We start from the raw sequence: 21189 nt of genomic DNA on the forward strand, positions 1-21189 counted from the left end.
GGCTCCAGAGAGTAGTGCTGAGGAACGGCTGCAGCAGCGCTCAGCAGCAGCTCCGCACTTCTCTCCTCCCTTTGGCTCTTTTGTTACCATTACTGAGAGAAAGAACAGCTTTTCCCTTCCCAGCACAGAAGCCGCTTTGATACACGTGCATAGAAGCGCATACGACAAAACACTTTTTGATCCTTCAAGCAAAGGACTAATTGCCTTTTTCTGAGGGAGCACCACCAACGTAATCCCACTCTGCAATCTCGACCGCTGACGTAACTGCTACAGTTTATGAAATCTAAAAAATCCTTCCCCCATCATCATGTACCTGGCTGCTATTAAGTTAAAGATCTGGCCTCATCTCTTTCCACACAATAAATGAATGAGTTATGCCAACAAACTCAAACGCTTTTTTCTGAGAATGGGATTACATATTTATCAACTGCACCATATAAAGGCCACACTTGCCGTCACTCATTTTTTCCTAGAAGGAGAATGACACAGTGTATTCCATCACTGTATTTCGATCACAGAGAAACCTGTTGAACAATACACTACAGTGAATGCTAACCTACCATAAACTCCTTAGAAATAGGGCAAGAACTACTTGAAGATGCTGGGCCAGCCTCTCTCTTGGCTTATAACACACTGGAGTTGTAACTGAGCTAATTACAATGAATGACCATTAGACTTGTGCAAAATAGGCACAAAATCTCACCTCCCTTCATTATTCTGTTCACCAAAACCTGAGATGCAAGAGCAGAACGTCTGTCTGGGCAGTAAATATTGCCTGCATGTATTTATTGGACTGTCTTAAGGGGAAGGAGAACTCGGTTTGCATGAAAGCGCCCTCCTTTCAAACAGTGCTGTCCCTGCTGAAGTAAGATAATCATTGAGAGGAAGATGACCTCCTGTGTAATCGCATAAATAAATCAGCACTGGCCTCAGAAAATCTCTAAGGCTCCCTAATACAACAGGCACAAGATATTCACTTGCCTTCTTCCTTTCCTAACCTTAATTTAAAGCAATGCTGGTTACAGAGAGAAAAGCTTTTTGCAAACCATTTAGGATTCTCAAAGCAGCAGGTGATCCAGCTTACGTTTATTCTAAAAGCTTCGCAGGGAAAATGCATCATACAATACTTCTCTAGATTTCTACACGTAAATGAATAAAGCCAAAGTAAACCAGCGAGTGGCACAACATGCAGAAACCCAGAAACAAAATGAGAGATGAAATTATACTTATCACCTAGAAATCTAAGCCATTCATTTGAGATGCTGATGTTTGGGTAACCTTTGGAAGAATGTTTGCCGTTCCATTACAGAAACAATGGGAATATTAGATAAGGAAAATAACTGCGGTTGCCAAGAATGCTCCCTGCACTCCTCTCAAATCATTAAACATGTAGATATTATGTCATGGATCTGTAACATGCTGCAGAGAGCAAGACCATCAGATGTAGAAACCCATTCCGTCTGACCCCAAGGCTGTCCCAGGAGCGTGGAACAGAATCCCTGAACCAGCACATCTGCACGGTGCTGGGCTGACACACACGTCCAAAGGCAGAAACACAAGAGCCTCGCTAAGGCCAAGTATTACAGCTTCAACACACATGTTCTGTAGGGCTTTGAGGCACCTCCGTATGCCAGAGCTGAACTCCCTCCCTTGCTGAGTTATTTAACACACAACCATCTCATCTAGATTTTTTCCATCTGTTCCCAATCTTGAAAGACCAATTGTGACAAAGGTATTTAACATGAATATGGGTCAGACCCAGCATTTCCCCACAGAACAGAACTGCAAGCGGTCAGCTAAGTCACACAGCTTCAGCACCTTGCTCTGCCAGGAGAGCGCGGGGCAGGAGCAGCCCCCAGGTGCAGGTGGGGAAAAACACTGCCTGCCCCTTCCTCTGCTTTCTACCTCTCCCAGGCACACCCCAAAGGCAAAGGCAGCACAAACCCTATCTGCTGTACCTCTCAGGGGTTCAACAACTGTAAAATTGGCTCCAAATCCACGAAGCACCCCGAATCCGCCTTCCACACAGCTGCATCCGGCTCCTCGGAGCCCACAGGGCACCCAGAGGAGTGCGGGGACCAGGACGTACCCACAAAGGCAGTTTTTAGCAAAGTGACTACAGGAGCAGGTCCAGCCACCACAGGTTCCTACCAGCTCAGACACACTCACACTGCACGCATCACCGGGTGAAATATGAGTTCAAGGCTTGATGGTGGCTTTTTTCCCATGCAAGGTAGGAAAGAAGCATGGCAAAATGCAACCCTCCAAGGCTTTTTCACCGGGGAGGCTGTTTTCATTGTTTAATCCAACCCTCCCACGGGGAGAGCATGTACAGATTAGGACTAGCCACATACTTGGCATCTGGCTCCTGTCCTGGGTGTGCTGGCGAGCGGGCCTCACCTGCGAGTCATGTTTTGACACCACCGACAAGGACGGGGAATTGGACAGCACGGCGATCTGGAGAGAGGAGGGAGATTTCTGCTACAGTGCTTTTTACATGCTGCTTTGCAGCTTCCCAGGTACTTCAGCTCAGCCTCACAATCCAAGTCTTAGACCCTACCGTAGGAGAGGTGGCAATGCAGACTTACAACAAAAAGACATTTCCTGAGTGGAATGATATTCATCCCGGCCTCGAATTCAAAATAATCTGAGGAAATACTGAACTTATACATAATAGTTCATGATTTATGCATGACTAAGTGTATTCTTTTAGCAACAGCTAAAATGATGCTATTATCAATTTCTTATTTTCAAAATCTAATTTAGACAGTATGGTGGTTTTACAGATTTCAGCCTCTGGCAATCTATTATTTTACATTTCTGTTTTAATCTTATATTTGTCTGAATCAATCATGAAATCACTGATGTTGGAAAAGCCCTCTCAGCTCATCCAGTCCCACCATCTCTGCTAAACAAAGTCCCCACGCTTTGTGCACCCCTCCAGGGATGTAGACGCCACCTCTGCCCTGGGCAGCCTCTGCCAGCGCTTTTACCACCCTCTTCTGGTAAAGATGTTTTTCCCAGTATCAAGTATCTTTCATTTTGTTTCTAAATTATTTACATTTCTGTAGCTAACGTAACATATAACAACACAGCGGTGCCACAAATTGAAATTTGGTACGTACTAGCTAGACTAGCTTCAAAACAGAACATTACATTATTAAAGGTGTGCTTTTGTAGAAGCAAGACCGAGGAATGAAAACTAGTGAGTAGTAAAAGCAACTGGTTAATTTTGTTGTATTCAGCATTTCTTCTGAGGTATCTTTAATTATGATGTATCTTTTAACCTCATAATTAAAACTGTAAAAGGCTTTTTAGATTGTAATAATGAAAAATAAATACACCTACACCGGCAGCTTAATTGATACTCAGTCCATATCTGCTATAAAACAAACATGCATTTGAAAAGAGAGAGTAACTTATCTGATATCTATCTTAACTAAGGGCAGTTATGATAGTTAAAAAAACATCTTCTACACTATAAGTATTATCACTTAACTGCTAATTAGTACTTTCCTCTTGCCACATATCCTAAGAGAACTACAGCTAAAAAAAACCCAAACCCCCCAAACTAGCAATTTCCTATTAAAAGCAGCTTCCAGAAGCTCATGTAATAATGTCCCACCTGCGATGTCCTAGAACCTCAGCCTGTCGGGTTACCCACTGAACCAGAAGAACTTCTGTAGGGCTGTAACATTATCACCAACGTGCAGCACCTTCTGGAGCTGCAGGCCCACGGGAACCTCACAGATATCACACCCGGAAATGGGTTTTCTTTACATAAAGATGAAAAATACACAGCTTCACTCTTACTGCACATTGGAAATTACCTCATCCAAGTATCTGAAGCAAGTAATCACAGAAATTAATTCAATAACATGTGGTGATATGGAATAAACATTTTTGTAACATGACGGGAGCACAGATGAAAACCTTACTGTAAATTGGTACATACTACATAAAATCATGGGTAAAACACAGTTAAGCGTTGGGAAGTGTGGATTCCAGCCTCATTTGGTATTCATCCAACTAACTCATCGCATTTTACCAGCTGTCCTTTATAAGGTATCACTAATGCTTGAGTGGGCCTCAGAGACTCGGATAGCATGCAAAATTATACAACTGTCATCACAGCTCTGCCCAGCGGGGGATTCAGCGTTGCCTTGCAGAACGACAGCTAAATCCCACTTATTTTCTGTTACCAGAATAATGAAAGTGAAACTAATCTGAATAAAAATATTTTTAAAGAAAATTCAATGAGATGCATCTTTGTATTTTTTTTCATACAAAGTATTCCCATAGATTTTTAGGGAGGTTCCGAGTACCTAAATGGTAGCTTTTCATTATAATATAATCACTGTAATGCAGGAAATCCTCTAGGCATAACTAAGAGCTGGGATCCCCCCTGCATCTATAGTTACAAAAGCGATGACAGAAAATTTAAAGAGGAGACTGAAGCCTTGCAATCCACAATAATGTTATGAATTCATTCAGCATGCAAATATTCCACTCAACATTCGGCAGACTTTTAAAGCTCCACACTGCATTAATACATGACTTCAGAAAACACTGGTAAGTGTATCTTTACAACAGCATAAAGAACATCAGAGTTATGCATAAAACATCTTACCTTGCAAAGTTCAGGGCCTTGAAAACAGAGCTTCAAAAAGGCACTTTTAGTGTAAGTGATTGATTCTACCAGTCCATAGGTGGTACATCAAATATTAACATGGGAAATGAATTGCTGAGTAAACTCTGAGCTAGTTGCTACTTCTTATTTTCTAAATACTGAGTAAGACAGTAAATTCAGATTAGACCACATTTTACCAAATTACAATGTGCCTGCTTCCATATTTTGCCTCTATTAGATAACTACTTAAGCCATATGAAGACTTATGAAAACACATTTTGAAAGAGTTTACAAGTCCTGGAAGAACCGAATTCTATAGGTCAGGTCCTTTTTGCCATTTCCTTCACATCCACCCAGCACTCTTGCTCAGCAATAGCCCATTTGGTTTACTGAAAGAACAAGTGCCCTGCAGTAAAGCTTATTCTGTTACTCCTCAAAACCGATGGGAAATGTGCAGCACTACAAACTACAACTGACTGCAGAAGTTGACTTAACTGTGCTCCACTGAAGAAGAGGCTGGTGGAATAGTCATTTTCAGGTATAGTGGCAAATAATGGGATTTCATAAAGATATTCCATGGGGAATCCATGGTCTGCTGCAAATATCAAAAATAAAACTCTATGGGAGCCTCCACTAAGTACGTCAATACATTATTACAAATCATGTCTACCTGATGTTAAAATTCCATTTCCATATAAGAAACTAATATGGTTTTTTCCTCTAAGGATAGTCATACATCTTCAAGAAAATCCTCTTCACTGTGTTTTAACCTCCACTGTCCATGGATGTAAGAAAAGAAACACCTAGGGACTCATGCCTAAACACATGCTTATATTTGACACAAGCCTTTAAAGTTTTTCTATTGAATTCTCACAGATACATTCTCTCAAACTCAAATTTGAGTTTGACATAATATTTTTCAGAGAGATTCCCTCCAGAAATTATTTTTCCAAGCAAAACAACTAAAATAAGATGAAAGCTGAGTGACTGATAATTCCTACTATGTGATCTAATTTAAAGTTAAAAACCACCAGAGCCCTCACGATTCCAAGGCAATGCTGATTGCCACTTGAAGCTGGAAATGTTTTTCCCTAACGCACAGTGATGAAGTGCACGTAAGACTGGGAGGAAAGTTACCTTATCTGCACTATCAGATATAGATTACTGCTGGAGTCAGCACGCCACACGAGTTGAGTCCATACACTCTGTTCCGATATGAGGAATTAAGTTTCCCTGATGTCACAAATTGAACAGATAATGCCATTAACAATCCCTTTGAAGTTCACATTGACCAGGTAACTGCTAGAATGAGTTGGCAAAACTTTACCGAAGTCACTTAAGTGATCTGGGCTCACCCAGCCCGAGACTTCAGCTTTGACATTCTATAAACTGTCTAGGAACTGCTGAATCCCTAGTGGGAAATGTACAAATCAGTGTTGATTCTCACACAGAAATATTGAGATCCTGCACTTCTCTCTGAAATTCCTCAGATGTGTCAGGGATCTGTCAGAACGGCTGCATGTGTTCTGCAGAGCCGATTCTCTGCTGTGCAGGAGCAGTGAGGCCACTCTGACAGACCAACGGACATCTGGAAATCCCAGACAAGTGGCAGGGCCTCATTTTCCTACCTCAGAGCTCCTCTGGAACTGATCTCCAGAGATGTAAAGGGATCCTGTCTGAAGAATCAGGTATTTGGGCAAGACAAGAAAATGGGAGAGATCTGCTACAAACTGTTTGATTTGCCACTGGCCACTCTATAATGCACGACTGCACAGGAACGCTGAAGCACTGCTGGAGTTTGCTGCTCAGTTTAATACAAATTTAGCTAATAATCCTTTGCTGAAATAGAATTGTTCACAGGCTTATAGTGTTTAAGCAATACTAGGATTGTATACAATCAAGCATAGGTACCTGAAGAGCAAGCACTGATAGCTGCTCCTTTGGGACTCTTCAACTAGAGCAATTTATAACAACAAATGATGTGATGCTACAATTGACATGTCTGTGAATACACCAATAATTCAAGACTTTCAAGCATTTAAACAGAGGAAGTAACTAAATTATTAACTTTAAAAAAAAAAAGAATGGAATAAAGACAATACTTCTATCTTCTTGGAAAAGAAAATAACTTAAAATCAACATCTTGGCTATTTTAAAAGATAAATACTATAGACTCAAAAACTGCATATAACTTCCAAAAGTTCCTCATATATGAAAATACAGTGAAAGAAAGTAGAATTCTTAGAATTCAATAAAATTTTACTTGCAGTAAAACAGAAATTAATGAACAGTAAAGTCGCATGAGGAGAGGGAAGCATCCCACTACTATGAATGTTTTATGGGGAGATATTTGGGATAAATGTTGAAAACTAGACTAATGACTGATGATCAGGTAGAGAACTCCAAAACCACTTAGAAGAATAGATATTGTGAAGTTATTATTGGTAGCATTAAACATAAGCAAGGAGTTTAATTATACATAGAAAATAAGTCCAACTAGTGAAAACACTGAGACAGTCATATACTGGTAATTTAAGCAATACCACGTACAATAATACAGTAAGTCAAGATTAGTAACCACAAAACACATAAGTCACGTGTCTATCAACAAAGTAACATAAAGGGTATCTCAAAAGGTCATTTCACATTCTCAAGATGCCTAAATACATAGAAATTCTTCCAAAGCTATTACTATGCAGCTTCTTAACCCCAAGAGCATGTATGTTAAAGCCTCTTTATAAAGGCATAGAACAGGTGCTGATATATTTGTCTGCCTTTTAAGCAAGAATTAATGCATTTAGTTTTGAATAAACAGCACCTCTTTCATTCTCACACTAGCTTCAGCTATATCTGGACTGTTTTTACCTTCTTTCTCTAAAGACTCTTTTTTTGCCTTATTATTGTTGGGAATAAAGGCAGTGCCATGAGAATTGTGTTCAGGTTTGAAACAAAATCTCTTTCTTTCACTACCTGGAGAGCACTTACAGAAGTCCCCTGGTTCAACTGAAGGGAAACATGCTTACCTTCTGTTGGCGATGTCTTCAGACGTCTGCAGAGCCCCTCTGTTTCCCCATAGGTCTCTTTAATTTTTACTACTGCTTCTGTTCCTCGAAGTTCCATGAGGGAGCGCAGTTCTTGCAGCGTGCACCCAAACTCTCCTGCATGGTTGGCCTCATTTCTTTGGTTCTTGGAATAAAAATCGCTATTTGTCATGTCACCCATCGTTGCTGATTATATTGCTCCACTTGTTATAGTTGATACAATCTTAAAACTGTTTAAAAATTGAAGGAAAGGAATCTTGAATTCCAATCTAAGAAATTAAAAAGAATCCAGCGTGTGCCAGGCGAGCGACGTGGAGAATGCCTCTGGCCTGTGAGGTGTCCCTGACTGGCTAGTGGTCCGCAGAATGGCTGCTTTCAAGGCTGCAGACCAGCTCCACTCCATTCACCACTTCCCATTATGCTGCACCCAAGCTGTAGCATCTACATGGTCAGTTCTTACTCTGGACCTTGAGGAACAAACAGAAAGGACTCATTACAAAGGTGAGCAGTAACACTTTACAAAGGTGATTTCAAATTTACGCTATCATTGCCATTTGACTCATCATTTAAGCAAAGCGATGCCGCAGCAGCGTGCAGACTCCCTGGGAAAGGCTGCAGGTAGTCACAGCCAGCCCTGACACGGAGGACAGCACTAGCTCTGTCTTAGAGAAAGCTCTCCACAGCTAAAGCACTGAGAGCAGCGTTGCTTACTTTAATCAAGTCCCAAGAGCACTCACTAAATGAGATGGCTCATGAATAGTAATAAGTAAGCTATGAGTCTAGCATGCTAGATGCCCCTCCAGTATGTGCTCTGGTTCATACAGCCTCATCAGCCTCGGCCGACAAGAACAAAGACTCTCTCAGAAAGGCTAAAAGGTAAAAACAATTACTTAAACACTACTAGTTTTCAGGAAGGGTTAAAGTAAACCTCTTTTTCAGTGCAAGGATAGTAAAAACAGTGGAAAAAACAGAACCACCGTTACAAATTCAGAATACATTTGAATACATTGCAGTTTGCAGCCTTGCCTTCTGTAAAAGTAAGCACATCCCAGAAAAGAGGTAACACCCTCAAGTGTCTTGGGTTGAGCACAGCCAGAGCCATGCCTTGTACAAGGCAGCTGTGGGGCTGCCTTTCCTCAGTGCTGCCTGTGAGCGCACTTGCCAATGGCTCGCAAAGCTTCCCCAACAGCTGAAAAGAGAGCCAGGACACAGACAAGGCACAAACACACAGGCACACAGGGGTAGGGAGGCTTTTCTTTTTTCCTTTCTTTTTTCTTCCTGTTTTTATTATCATGTGTAGTGTTGAACAAGTCACATTTGGACCATCTGGGAGACAGCTGACTACTTGCTAAAACCAGTCTTTAAAACCTGTTTCCCCTTCCTATATTCTAATGAAGCTGGTTTAAATACTGCTGAAACCAGCTATTATATTTGGCACAGAGTTTTAACAGAGATTAAAGGTCTCTTTTTTGCCTCAAGCGGGTTAGTGCATGCACACTGTCTAATCTATAGGTCTCAGAATAGTCTTGTAACAAAAAAGATTTTTACAAGAGGACACCACCAGCCTAATGACGAGCAAACCTGTCATAATCAGAGTGCATGCTATGAACTCTCTAAGTACAGCAATACAGTGGGAATAAGGACACACCTAAAAGACAGAAAGTGCACCCCAAAGTGTTTCAAGTCCAATTTTATCTCTGTGCAACAATTTTAATCTCCTGCTCACATGCAGTTACCACAACACGCAGGCCTGGTACTTCCACTGGCTGAGCTGCATTGCCACTGCTCTGCAGGCAAGGCAGCTCGGCCCACCGCGTGCACTAGCCGCTCATTGCCCACAGTGTCATTATCTGCTGTGGAGTCGTCTCACCTACTTTGGTCAACCAGACAAATGACCTCTGCCAGCCCTCTCACTTACAGATAAAAATCCAATGTTCCTTTCATTGCTGTGGAGAAAATAAAGAAAAAATAAAAGAGAAGTACCAAAGTTTCTCTACGATGTTACAGAAGGCAATAAAGGTAAACTGGAAGTATTAATTAAACAGGGCCTTTATTTGCCAAGCAATAGCCAAGGAGGAGATATTTTCCTCCATCAACGACACTGTTCTGCATGCTTGCACACTGGGCAGTGTTCACAGTATCAATTAATTTCTAGATAATTCCCTACATATAACACAGACAAAGGTCTTAGCCACTTATTGCTTTATGTATTTTCAAGCAGGATGGATTAGTATTCTGAAAAGAAACAACACTAGAATGTACCATTAGTTTGAAAAAAGTGCAGGACAGAAACATCACAGATGCCCAACAAAGCATATTCCATCCCAAGAGGCACAGAACAACCAACCTCTGCCGATGCCATGCTCCTCTTCCCCCAAACCAGCATTTCAGACTCTGCCTGGTTTCATCTATGGTAAGTTGCTGCTGACAGCCGCATCAAAGAGCGGACTCAGATTTGATCAGGAAAAAATGAGGCATCAATAATTGTAAATATTAGCTAAGATGACAGAGTGCTATTTACTCCCAGAGGGCAAAAAAGAATCTATTTCCAAGATAAGTACACTTCAATATCCTGAACACCTGGTGTTAAGACAGACAAGATGTTCAAAAAAAGGAAGCCTCAACCAAACTGGACATAACAGAGAGTTTACAGGGATTTGCTGGCCTGGTGCCTTTTTAAATATTCCTCTAATATAATAAAATTGCTCTTAAACAGTTCCATAGCACCACAGTGATAATATAATTGGTGCTGTTTTCTGAGAACCATCTACCCATTCCCTTACTGGGGCAAAGGGAACTAAACTCCACACCAAAAATCGTTTCTATCTGATTTTTCTGTGGGATGTGTCCAGCACTCTCAATCAAAGCTTTTCTCTTGAGGCTCTCACTGTGCCATACATGAACATATTTGCTTCTACTCTTAGATATTCATTGTCATTTGACAGCCACAGCAACACAGTGTTATTGCTTTTTAGCACATTTGATTCATTTGCCCGCTTAATTTTTAATTTCGCCTTCAATTTATTATTAATTGATAAACAACAAATATAAAGTTTACACTTCCTTCAGCACTTTAAGAGCCAATCACTCAGAGTTTGTGCTCTTCATGATTCACCTGACAATACAGGGAAAATTCCCTGGTTACAATACCAGGGAAACACCATCCCACATTGCAGAAAGGCAGACGATAAAACGTATAGAGCAAAAAGCATGACTAACGCTATTCACTGATAATACATCTCTCTAGTCCTGTGGAACAAGATCCACAGGCTTCATTTGATCCTCGAATCTCTTCTATGAAAATTCCAGGCACCCTGCCAGAGTGTGATCAGTCTGGCATGGCTGGCACAGACCACCTCGCTCTTCCCCATAGGTTAACGCCCCTCTAACAACAGCGGAGGAACACCAAACATGATCTGAGTACACAGCAACTTCCCCCCACCAACGGGGGCTACAGGCCTCGCATCTCCAAAACAGATCAAATTACTCAAAGGGAGTGAAATTTAGAGTCTTCTCTACAGGAAAGCCCAGTATTGCACTAGTTTGGTGGTGGTGGTGGTGGGGTTTTGGGGGAGGAAGAGGTTCGGGGAGGAGATTAGTTTACAAAATACTCAGAACACTGATATTTTTAAGATATATATGTGAACCAAGAAACTCCCATTTTAAAAAAGCCAGGGATACACATACATTTCCAATCAAAACAACTGACGGACATTACCCAGGAACCACCAAGCTTACCACTTCCACCCAGATCTATCTCAATCTACCATACAGCGGTTCTTTTGCCTCACAGGAGCTGCAGATCCAGCTGCTCTGAAGAGAAACAGGCACCTCTAAACAGAGACTGACCTCCTTCTAATGTGGACATCTTAGGGAGAACTGCATTTCATTCTGGGGTGCCTGCTCCCACTGGTTGCAGGGCAAGGCCGCACCACTAGTTGACACAAAGATATACAACGGCATCTGATGCTAATCCCACTGCTACGGTCTAAGGTACCAGGGCAATAACGTCTCCAGCAGTCCCAGGCACAAGCCACAGGCTTCAGCAGCAAAGATGCATTGCCCTGAAGTGGGAAATAGCCAGGGAGGTTAAGGACTTCTCCCTTTCTTTTCAGAGGAGCCCCGGGTGCTCTCTGGTCCTCCAGGCTGAAATTTCTCACCATCTTTAAACCAAGGCCCAGTCAATCTCTTTAAATCCAAAGACCACCATCTACAGTATACTTCAGTGGTTTTAATTCATAACCCAATGCCTCTCAGGCCATAAAGAGTCCCCATCTTCAAATCCCAAGAGCCCAGCTTTTGACACCACTCTAGCACACAATCACTTCCTCCCAAGTTACACATATTTGGTCTCGCCACTCCCCGTTTATAGGCAAAACAGTTCTCTACAGACACGTTCAGCAAAAGAAGAATAAAGATCTCCTGTAACTGAAAAACTAATTCCACATAAAATGTTAGGCTGTGCTTCCAGACAAACACAGCATGTTTTAAGGGAGGTTATTTTTATTTATTCTTACCAATGCTTCTGAAACAAGCTTTAGGAACAAGAAACTTGGCTAAAAAATTTCCTAAAGTGCTGTTGAAAACAATAGCTTGCTGCAGGGAAAAGGAAAGCCCACCTAGATTCACTTCGGGTAACAAAAGACTTCACATACCAGAAAATCCAAGTAAGACACTACCCTACCCTTATTTTTCTCACAAAAAAAGTCTTCACCTTGGTCTGGGATTTTGTTTGACAAAGACATCACGGATTTTTGTTGTTCAACTCTACTACAAACTTGAATTATCTGTTGGTTGGGTTTTTTTCTTCCAGAGTGGTTGTGTCTTAGGGAATGGGCTTCCATTCCTGTAGAGCCCAAGTCAAATATTTTTCATCTTCTAGCTGCTTAAAGGAAATGCATGCCAATTAAAACAGAAGCAATTTGGATGAGCTAACTGCAGGCCTGCTGGGAAAACTATTCTTTGATTTCCCTAATCAGGAGCCGTCTCATCTTGGAAGCTTGTAAATATTTTCACAGTACATTAGAATGATTCTGAAGTAGATACTACCACCACGTATTCAGACATTTGATTTCATTTGGACATCTATTGGAAGAAAAATGAGTAGCAAGTTAAGAAACTGGATTTCACCAGCTTGATAACATGAGACTTGCATTTCACAGCCCTTAAAAGTCTGGACAAATAACAGACTAATGACGACTCCAAAAATTCAGGATATAGCCACAATTTGACTGTTTCTCTAAATTGTCATCTAAGATTATGCTAACTCTGATCTCAAAATCTGATGATGAAGGAACTGCTTGCGCTACAGGAGGAAGGATGAAAAGGTCAGCATTTCATAACAGGCTGGCAGAGTCAGAGATCAGCAAAGCCCAGGTACTATTTACTCATCATGCCACTGGGAAGGAGGCAGACATATCTGGTTCCATCTGAATTACGCTAAGGGAATCAGCAGCTCCTACTCTTCTGCATGCATTACAGTCTCACTTGGAATATTATTTGGCTGCAAATGTGATGCTAGCTGGTCCCGGGGGACCTGAAGAGAACCCCCAAAGTAAGGGTGGAAAAAGTGTTGCAAGTTTTAGAGAGAAGTAGGTATTTCACCAGACTTAGATCTATGTTCCCTGCATTAGGAATCCCATTCCTTGACAGAACAGGATTGGAAGACAATTTAAAGGAATTTTCCCTGGAGTCTGGGCAAAATCACCCAAGAGGGCTGGGGTTTTATTCAGTCTAGAGCTCCTCAAAGTCTGCTGTGAAGTGGGTAGCAACAGGCTGACAATGCACTGCAGATGAAAAAGTCAAGGCAGAACTTTGCAAGGTGAAAACATGTGAGAACGAACACCATCACCTGCTCTGCTGCAGTCTCCGCTTGAGCAGAATAAATCAAGTGTGGCTCAGTGCACCACCTTCCACAATGTCTTGTTCTTCCCATGTCAAAGACAAAATGTCTATCCATTTGGAAATATAATCTCTGTGGATCAGAATGAAAACAGGATTGTCTGTCCAAGCAGCCAATGAAGCTAATCAAATGCACCCAAAGATGCTCAAACTCACATGCTCTTAAGACAAATACTGACTTTGAAGTCTATTTATCAGGAATGCACAAGATGCAGAAGTAAGGAGAAAAAAAAAAAACATTTCAATAAAGAGAGACTGTCACCTTCACAAGTGTGAATTTTTCATTTAATACCAGGAAGCTGAGAGTAGGTCAAGAAAGAGAAACTGGGCTTGGTAGTTAAGCACTGATTGAGAACATTCCTGACTTTGCCACTAAATTTCTTAGTGAATTTCAAGTTGCATTAACTGTATGTAATTCATTCATGATTAGCACACAGGAATGAGAAATCTGTACAGTGTACCCACAAATAATCAGAACTTCTTCTACAGCGCTTCGTTCAGTTGTTGATAATATAATGACAAAGACAGTAAATTTAAAGTATTGCTTTAAAAAGATTACAAAATAAAGAAGTTTAAACCCCTTGAGCAACAATTATGTCAGTCCTTTCAGCACAAATCCACACCTCCAGTCAGCTTGGATTTCTTGTGCTAGTTTTGTTATCAAGTGGGATAAATAAAAATCATTCCATATCTCCTGTAAGATACTGTTGATTATTTGAAGGCAATACAATAAACCTATTTATTTAGGACTTCCGCTAAATGGAATCAAAAACTTTCAGAAACGTGATGAATTTTTTTCCATGCTGCACCATTATACTGAGGGAAACTTAAAATAACAACTGAGAGATAAAACCACCTCCGTGTCCCACCACCTATTACAGTGCACAGTTATTCAGTCTGCAGTTTGGTACAAAGTCTGTGTTCCACCATTACTCATGTAAATGACTGCAGTAAAGCCAAATGAACTCCTGACAGGAACACAAATACTATTAAAGGAATCCATTCCATCCCATTAAAGTCAATGAAACGACTCTATCAATGACTTCTAGGGGCTTGGATCAGGTCTTGCAGATGAAATCCTTCCTCCTCGGACGTCAGGATTCCACTCTCTATGAATGCTGTTAGCAGACTGCAATAAGTAACTCAACCACACTTACTACTGCCTATCCCCGAGCACTTGTCTGAGTTATGGAATATTCCTGGCTGTGCTCTACGGCTCCAGGCATGGCTGGACGTGACCAAGGGCCAACCAGCAGTACGTGCGCCCCGGGACAGAGCACACTCAGCAGCAGAGAGGTGCACTGGAAAGTGATCTCCTGTGCAAACAGATCTTTATACTGAAGTCTGTACCAGGTACAGTTCTAAGAACCTTCTCATTTCTTTCAAGTACTAACACGAACTTATTTTGGTTTGCTTTCAGTGAGACAATGAAAGGTTATTTTCCATTACCTATTTGTTCTCCCAAGACTCTACTCCCACACTGCAAAGCACCTATGGGGCTTCTTTATTTGCCACCTTCTTAAATAACACGTAGCCCTGCTCTTCGGGGTTGTACTTTTGGCACTGAACAGAGACCCATTTTACACCTATATAAGTGCTAGAAAATTCATGTTTTCATGTATAGCTGCATTGATTTATATGGACCAACACAACACAGTTGTTTCAAGGAAGGCCAACTTCCACACTATGTTGTCTATTTAATCAAAAAATACATCTGGAAAAAAAGCTAAGGATATTCAGACTTCAGACACTCATATCTCATTAAATAAAACAGATGTGAAAACAACCCCAATGTAAGTTAAATGCTCTAAAAGCAAAAGCTGATCAGCGAAGGGACATATCCCAGCACAGAGCCAGGATCCAGCACGGTTTACTGCAGTTATGGACCTGGGCAATGGGGTGCAGGCGAGGGAAAAAAGCACCTTTTTTTCAGAAGACAACACAGAAAAGATGCATTATTCAGTGATGAAGCAGAGAGATCTACTGACCAGGTATGAGCTCTTCAGCATCACCTTCAGGGCAAAACTTTAACATTTCTTCAAGTGGGCTGAGATGCCTCCCCTCCCGCTTCTTTTTTGCGAAAATTAACATTGTGTTCTAGTCCACAGCATCAACCCAGGGGACAAGGATGAAAAACTTGATCTAAAAAAAGTACCTAAACTCACCAGACCCCAAATCAGATTGTTTTCTTTACTAACTTCATGAATTACTGAATCACAGATCTCCAGCTGGAAGGGACATTTTACATGTCATCAGACTTCTTAAACCCAGAAAGGGCACTACCAAGTGACCTTCATCACTGGGGAGATACCAGCCTGAAGAACGCAATTTCAAGGAGGACTTGAGAAGTCGGTGCTTTTACCGTCTATGTGCCTGGGATCCAATTGTACCTCATTTTAATCAGCAAATTCTCCAGAACATGTCAAAAGGAAGGGGTCATCTAGCTCCTTACAACAAACAGGATCTTCAGCTCCATTTAACACAGCTGCCAGTCCTGCTCTGCCCCACATGGCCAAAATATTCTGGACTTTTCTTCAGTCTCTGTTCAGAAGCGACACTGAAATCGGTTCCCAATTCTTTTTTTTCTAGTGCATTACTAATCATTTCATTATGGAAATATTAATGGGCCTCTCTCCCTAATCTTCATTCCTTAAGATGCATTCAAAGTTTTAATGCTGTGGTAGAAACTGCCATCTCTCCTAATAAGCATATGTATGTCTTAACCTCATCTTACCTTCCTTTCTCAGACTTTTGAGCAACACTTTACAGAAACTTTTTATCTGAAAAAGTGAGAGTAATGAATCACAGAACGACAGAATAGTTAGGGTTGGAAGGGACCTCAAAGATCATCTAACTCCAACCCCCCTGCCATGGGCTGGGACATCCTACTAGATCAGGCTGCCCAAGGCCCATCCACCCTGGCCTTGAACCCCTCCGGGGATGGGGCAGCCAGAGCCTCTCTGGGCAACCTGGGCCAGTGCCTCACCACTCTCACAGCGAAGAAATTCTTCCCAATGCCTAGTCTAAATCTGCCCCTCTCCAGTTTGTACCCATAAAGCCAGGCAAATCTTACCCGCTTCTGAACCATCTATTGGCCTTTTAATCAATAAACTGCACGTTTTCCCCACAACCCTTGTTTGGCCTGCACATTTCAGAAAACAGACACTGGAAAGCGCCTGGTGTCACTGCTCTGCCAATGCCCGGTGGCACTGCCCTGGGGACTGCATCACCCACTAATGGTTCGGAGAACTCTTACACACATGTAATATTCCAGTAATGGTTACAGTTCTGCCCTAACAATCCTCTCAAATACTCAGCGAGGCCAGAATACTATCATTCTTTAAATAAGCTGTAGATACATGGAGGCCTTCTCCTGCAGATGGAAGGAAGAAGAGCGTGTCTGTACCTCTGAGAAAGCACAGCGCAAGGGCACTCATTAATGTGAAATACCATTTTGATGGATTAATTTTACTAAAACACTGACAGGTATCAAGTTTTTCACAAGTATGGATCCACGGGATAACAGAGAACAAAATCTGAGGAAATCCATAACTGGTCAGCCACAGTACAACATGCTTTGTCGTGTCCTGCTTGGACCTGCAAAGGTAAAAGGGCCCAAAGCAAACCTCGCTTGGGCAGCGTTTCTGTCCACCAGCTCAAATTGCCACAATGGTACCAGAATAAAAACTGAACCTTTGTCAGCAAATACGAGTGCAGGTCATTGTTTTTTGTACTCAATGAAAAGTTAGTGAGTCCTAAAGGGAAAAGAAGATAGAAATTACCTCCAGCATGCGAAAGTCAGAGTGGCTGACTATTCTGCTGAAAATTCTTGTTTAAATAACAGTATTACTGACAAGGATGATTATTTAGGAAGTATCACAGTTTCTTCTAGAACCTACTAGAAATACTTTGCAACACATGCAATTTACAGACAAGATTAAATCCAAATCCTTTTAATGGAAAAGATCTTTCCTACTTTAACACCCAATTCCAAACTGCTGCAGTCACTCATAACCCTAAGAAAAGTACAACCAGTCAGGGAAAAGTCAAAACCAGAAAAACACTGGGCTTTGCCAGGCTGTTTTTCCTGTTCTCCTGTCAGCATCTATCCTATAAATCAAACATCAGTAGAAAAAAGGATTGGTTGCCTACTGTTGGTCACATTGTGCTTTAAAAGAAATTAGGAAAATCAGAGTGTATTAATAGACCTTTAGCCAAAAGACAGGAGAACCACAGCACACAAAAATGGAATCAGATCGCCGTATTCAGCCCAAATGCTCTGTCTCAGCCTCATGCATGCAATAATGCCTTTTACCAAAGAGCAGCTTCAAATCTGATAGCAGAAAAATCCACTTTCGGGGGGAAGTGGGGGGGAGGGGGGGTGGGGGTAGGGATGTACTCACTTCTTATATTTTTCAAGGGGTACTTTAGTTAAAAAAACAGCAGCTAGCAGCAGGGCCAGGCAGGGAGGAGCCCACGCAGCCGGACAGGCAGCCCAAGGCAGGCACACCTCCTGTCGGTCAGCAGCCCGCATACAACTGTTCTGAGGATGGAATACTGGAGCAGCTTACGCATCTCCTTCAGCTGGCCAGGGGAAGGGAAAACAGAAAGAGGAAATTACCGCCCAAGCAAACTCACCTTGCAGTCTGCACTGGCAGCCCTACCCTCTGCGCTAGGCTCTCCTAGCAGAAGAATTGGATTGTGCCAGTAAGGAAAGACAAGAGCTGTGAAACGAATACTGAATCTTTCAGTGCAGCACCATCAGTGGTTAATGAGATTCAGAAAATGCAGCTTCCATGCAAAAGAACTATATGCAGACTAATGAAACAGGAAGAACACAAAATATGAAAGAAAATAATCAGCTTGTTAAAAAACTACAATATATTGTTATTTAGTGAGTGAATAGAAATATATGAGCAGAAGATAGTTTTTACATAAGCTGAGGCTATTTAGTTCTTAAGATTGGATGCAGTTCTCCAAAATGAGAGCAAAGAGAGCAAATTATAGTTAACAGCTGTGTTTGGCCCTATAAGGACCATCAAAGGCAGATTTTGTTGTTGTTGCCTGCATACTTTGAAGGTAGGAGGCCATTTCCACATAGGCTGGATAGGACCACAGAACGGTCATGCACAGCACAACGGCGTCAGCCATCTGAATCTTTTCATTCTGTTCAGCCAGATTTTTAAGCAACTGGCGATTCCTGGAGAAGGGCTCTCACTGAAGGGGCCACACAGATCCTACAGGCACCAGACAAGGGCAGACCAAGCCCCAGCTGCGTACTGCTCAGGCACAACACCACTGCTCCAGAAGCGCAACACAGACTGGGGAGAACAGCACCACTTAGAAAAGCCTCCTCTTGGGCTCAGACTGTTCATCCTGCTTCCTACCTAAGTAGTCTAGTCACTTAAAACCAAACCATCCATGCCTTCTTCGTGTATGCTCCCCACACACGTGCAGACAGCAGTGCCCTCTATTTCTCACTGTACAGAACAGCCTCCTCGTATGCCTGAACCGACCTCTGCCCCATCTCATCGATCCTGGCTTGAATGCCACCACATCACCACGCATCTCCTGGTAGACACGTACCCCAAACGGGAGCAGTGCTCCTCTGCAGAGCAGGCAACGACTGCTCCACATTGGCCACGGCCTGCTCTTCATCTTCGCGATATTCAGTGAGAGTTTTCACCTTCCTTTGACTCTCCTCATCATTTCCTACAGACACATAGTTCCTCTTTATTTGTTACAGTAATAGGTAAGAAAACACAAGTCAACTCCTATTATACTGCATTGTTTTTTCTGTTTTTCATAAGGAATTCTGTCAGAACAAATCACAGAACTGCTCTGCCTACCTCTTGAGATCAGTTAACTCAGCGTATAAAACCCAAGCCTATCCTGTCGCATGCCTGTCCAGAACCTCGCACTCCTAGACATACTGAAATATGCCTCAACTCAAAGGCAGCACGTGAAAAGTACAATGCATTTAAAATCAAACTTTTGGAGGATATAAGTTACTGAAAAATTAAGCTACCAGTAGTTTAACACCACCAGCAGACACAGTAGAATTATCTTCCTACAAAACTTTGCATCAGTTTAAATCTCCTTCACGACACCAAACTTTCAGTAAATAGTAAGGCAAACACTAGAGTTAAATAACTCCTTAGCTTTACTATATCTTACGGAAAATAAGTGAAATGGTAAAATACAAAAGCTATCATTCTTCAACATGTATGTCTTGTGCTTAAAAAAAATCCACAGAAAAAAACGTTTACAGTCACACGAAAACATCTAGCTTTACAAAATTTCTCTTAAAAAGGTGACATTACCCATCTTTGCTGTTAAACATAGCTCCAACCCTTGCCACCTCCAAACTCCAGCGCAAACGTCCTCAGCCACGAGCACGTGCATATTTTGCAGGTAATACAAACTTAGAATGACGCGTTGCAGTTGAAGCTATCATTTGGTGAGCCTCCTTCCAGGTTTCCAAGAGCTCAGGCAACAGAGCTGGTGGAGAGCAAGCAGCCGCCTCATCCCTCTCCCACCGGCAAAGGAGGCTGCAAACCCCTGCGCCTCACCGGGGGGCTCTTCCTATCACCTGCCATGAAACCACACCCGACTGCTCCCCTCCTCAAGTGGGGGAGGAGAAGGGCTGTTAGCAGGCTCATGCCTATCACCTGACATGAACCACACCCAACCGCCCTCCTCTTTAATTGGGCAAGGAGACAGGGGCATTAGCAGCTCATTCCTATCACCTACCATGAAACCACACTTGACTGCTCTCCTCCTTTACCGGAGGAGGAGAAAGGGAAGCAGTCGTTTAAGGTAGAATCTAGCATGAAGTTTTTAACCTGTAAGAAAATGAAATATAAAAATATGTTCTCCACAGCAATTTGTAACTATGAACATCTCAACTACAATGCTACTGGACAGAGAAGCAGAGCTACTGGACAGAGAAATCGGCACCACATAAATCCACGTGAAAGGATGAGAGAGGAAAAAAACATAAAGCCCTGCAGGACTCGGTTGTACAATAGAAACAGTCAGCCAAGGTCACTCTTAAGAAAGAGAGCAGCCAAAAAGGAGGTTTTAAATCTCAGTGGGCATTAGCTGAAATACATACAGCGATGTTCTGCAGTGATTTTAAATAGGGCATTCGCAAAGGATTAACAGTATGTGTGTCTATCAGGCAATTGCAGCAAAACACGACGTTTTTGCTTGTGCTCTCTGCACAGATCCTTCTCATGCAGAGAACCAAGAGGTTGTTTTGGAAAAGAAATCACAAACTGCGGTTTTACAGAAATCATCGATGAGCTCTGTATAAATAGTCACAAAACCAGCATTGCTCCTTCTGCTGAGAACATCTGAGAGTAATCAGAAACATGTAAGTACCCTGGCAGAATATGCCCGGAGCGAGCCAACGCTGCCGCAGCGCCGCCGGACTGCAGCTCCTGCTCCTCTGCAAACCCACACACCTGCACCATGGGAAGGCACTCTCCAGACACACCCCAGGGTCATTAATCCAAATGAATAAAGAGAGTTGGGGGAGAGAAATTTCAAAATCAAACTGTTCTTTGCATTCAGCTTTAAGGAAAGCACTCATTTGAGCAAGCAGTTTTTCAA

The 21189-nt window shown here is 42.1% G+C and overlaps 1 protein-coding gene across 12 annotated transcripts in view; it reads right to left on the minus strand.

Annotated features, from left to right (window-relative positions):
* Positions 1–21189, minus strand: part of ATP2B2 (ATPase plasma membrane Ca2+ transporting 2) — a 313761-nt gene that overhangs the window by 121927 nt on the left and 170645 nt on the right. For all 12 annotated transcript variants that reach the window (XM_054076383.1, XM_054076378.1, XM_054076388.1 and 9 more), the window contains one exon: positions 7654–8138. In XM_054076383.1, coding sequence (XP_053932358.1) covers positions 7654–7852 — 199 coding nt within the window. In that variant the 5' untranslated portion in view covers positions 7853–8138. The remainder of the gene's footprint in view (positions 1–7653; positions 8139–21189) is intronic.

This window comes from Cuculus canorus, chromosome 11 (assembly GCF_017976375.1).
Source record: "Cuculus canorus isolate bCucCan1 chromosome 11, bCucCan1.pri, whole genome shotgun sequence".
Classification (NCBI taxonomy): domain Eukaryota; kingdom Metazoa; phylum Chordata; class Aves; order Cuculiformes; family Cuculidae; genus Cuculus; species Cuculus canorus.